This window comes from Nestor notabilis, unplaced genomic scaffold (assembly GCF_000696875.1).
Source record: "Nestor notabilis isolate BGI_N333 unplaced genomic scaffold, ASM69687v1 scaffold6212, whole genome shotgun sequence".
NCBI classification, from domain to species: Eukaryota; Metazoa; Chordata; class Aves; order Psittaciformes; family Psittacidae; genus Nestor; species Nestor notabilis.
Window position 1 is genome coordinate 54,065 of NW_009918645.1, and position 2,295 is coordinate 56,359.

General features: G+C 34.2%; 1 protein-coding gene across 1 annotated transcript in view; it reads left to right on the top strand.

Moving 5' to 3' along the window:
• SYCP3 (synaptonemal complex protein 3) overlaps window positions 1-1,319 on the top strand; it is a 9,040-nt gene extending 7,721 nt beyond the window's left edge. The window contains exons 7-8 of the mRNA XM_010009826.1: window positions 874-978; window positions 1,121-1,319. Coding sequence (XP_010008128.1) covers window positions 874-978; window positions 1,121-1,174 — 159 coding nt within the window. The 3' untranslated portion in view covers window positions 1,175-1,319. The remainder of the gene's footprint in view (window positions 1-873; window positions 979-1,120) is intronic.
• Window positions 1,320-2,295: the final 976 nt, after the last annotated feature.

Here is a 2,295-nt window from a genome sequence, read left to right on the forward strand (position 1 = left end):
TCCAGCTGGGTGGACTCCAGTAGATACATGGGGCAGATTCAAGTCTACCAGTTTCTGACAAGCCTTAACTTCTGTTCAAGTAATTTCCTAACTGGCCCCTTTTTGAAATTTCAGTTAGTTATGATAAATATGTTTGGGTTTTTTCCAAGTTGGGTGGCTTATAATAATATATCTGAAATAGAACAGCTCTTAGTTTAAGACAGTTGAAGTGTACAGAGGATATTACAGAAACATTAATAAATTATAACTCTCAAAATGTCAAAAACATCTTCAGCAAAGATTTAAAAATGAACAGAAGGTCAACTATTACTTTGATTCTTCAAAGAAGATCAAAAGGTAAAATTCAAGCCTAAAATAAGCTTAACTAAATACAAGTCAAGGAAAATGCAACTACACATATACACGGAGTTAGGCATAACTGTATGTACAGAGGGGAAGATAACCAGTGGCCTTTACTTGGTTATTTGGGGAAAAGTGTGCAGAGATGGAAATTTAATGGGTTTTGCAGTCCTTACTTCAAGTATCCAAGGCTGTCATAATACCAAACCTCTGTCATTCCTGACTGATGTCTGCTTCATCTTTCCTTGTAAAACTCTTATCTTTATTGAAATGCATGATGACTAGCTGAGACCTCACAGATGCTCAGCGGAGAGGACCATTTCCTTTACAGGGTCCATATTGTTTAAACAGGAAGGTAGATGGGAATACAAAATCCTGTATGATTTGTCTGTCAAGTTCATGACAAAACTACTCAATTATCAGTGACCACTGCAGCTGTAAAAAATGGAACTGTAATCTGAATAATGGTTTATTTGTTTGAAATTAACCCTTTGACATTGAAGAGTTTTGAATTAAGACTATCCTTAACTTCAGAGCATGGAAGAGCTGGAGAAGAGCAATGAAAATCTTCTAGTTGGTGCACAAAATGAACTCCGTAAAGAAATGGCTATGTTGCAGAAGAAGATTATGATGGATACTGTAAGTACCAGATCTATGAAGAAGTTAGTTAAATGCAAAAATAGAACATTCTATAAAAAGTCATTTGACATTCTTTTAATTGGCTCAAAGGAATCATATTGATATGGCATTTGTTCAGTATTATCTCCTTTTCTTGTAACAGCAACAGCAGGAGATGGCAACTGTTCGCAAGTCTCTTCAGTCCATGTTATTCTGATGGCTCAATGGAGAAACAACTTGTACCTAAGTAACATGATACAAGTATAGGCATTAGCCATAGAGAAATATGTTAAGATTTAAATGTTTTAAAGTTTCTATTAAATGCTTTCATGGATTGTTCTAATCTTGTGTCTGATAATGTTATAAATAATTGTATTAGTAAATCTATTACTTGGCGGGCGGAGAGCACGGTATGCACCCCAAACTATTTACTGTCTGTCCAATTAATCTTTAACTGATGAATACTCACTTTCAATAGCACTGAAGAGTTTCAACTGTTTCACTTTTTATAATGCCAAATTGTAACGATAGGCAGAATTAATGAAAAATGCATTACCCAGGTTTTAAGTAATAACTTTAGGCCTTTAAGTACATTGTACAAATAGCAGCATTTTTCACAAGCTGCAGACTTCAAGATTTTCATAGGTTCAAAATTTAGTCTGCTGACATATTAGCAGTTATAAATGTTCACAGAGTATGATGTAGCTCATGTAAAATTGTTCAATGATGTGTATTATGGTAAATTAAAGTAAATTGTTAACTCTTTTGTTAGACTAGGCATTGTAATATCTTTGTACTAGTAAGGGATTTAGGAACTGCTGTAATTTGACTCAAGAGCAGGTTTCTTCAGTTGAATGACAAACTGAGTATCACAGCTTTATATGACATCTGCTCAAGAAAGCATAATTAAACATTGTGCATTTTGGGGTGTATAGTTCTTCTAGAACCACCACTAGAAGTAATCCAGCTCACTTGGTTAGCATAAGTTATTACAAGCCTTTGAGATGGAATATTACTTCTTGCAATTCCAAATGACTAGCAGTTTAGGGAGGCCTAAGTTTTAAGGATAAAGCATTTATCTTTCAATGTAGCTCATTACAGTAGATCAGTATAAATTAAAGCTTAGCTTGCATGCAGTTTGTTTTTACAGAAACCCATTATGCCCAAATATCCACCTTTACAAATTAGGTAGTTCCTAACATATTTAATGCTTAGACTTAATACAGTAGTAGATAAAACAGAAACCATCCACACACTCACACGTACAAATGTGATGTTTTTGTAACAATGTATTTCAAAACCAGTCCATGCAGATTCTTCTAGTATTTTTAGTTCAGA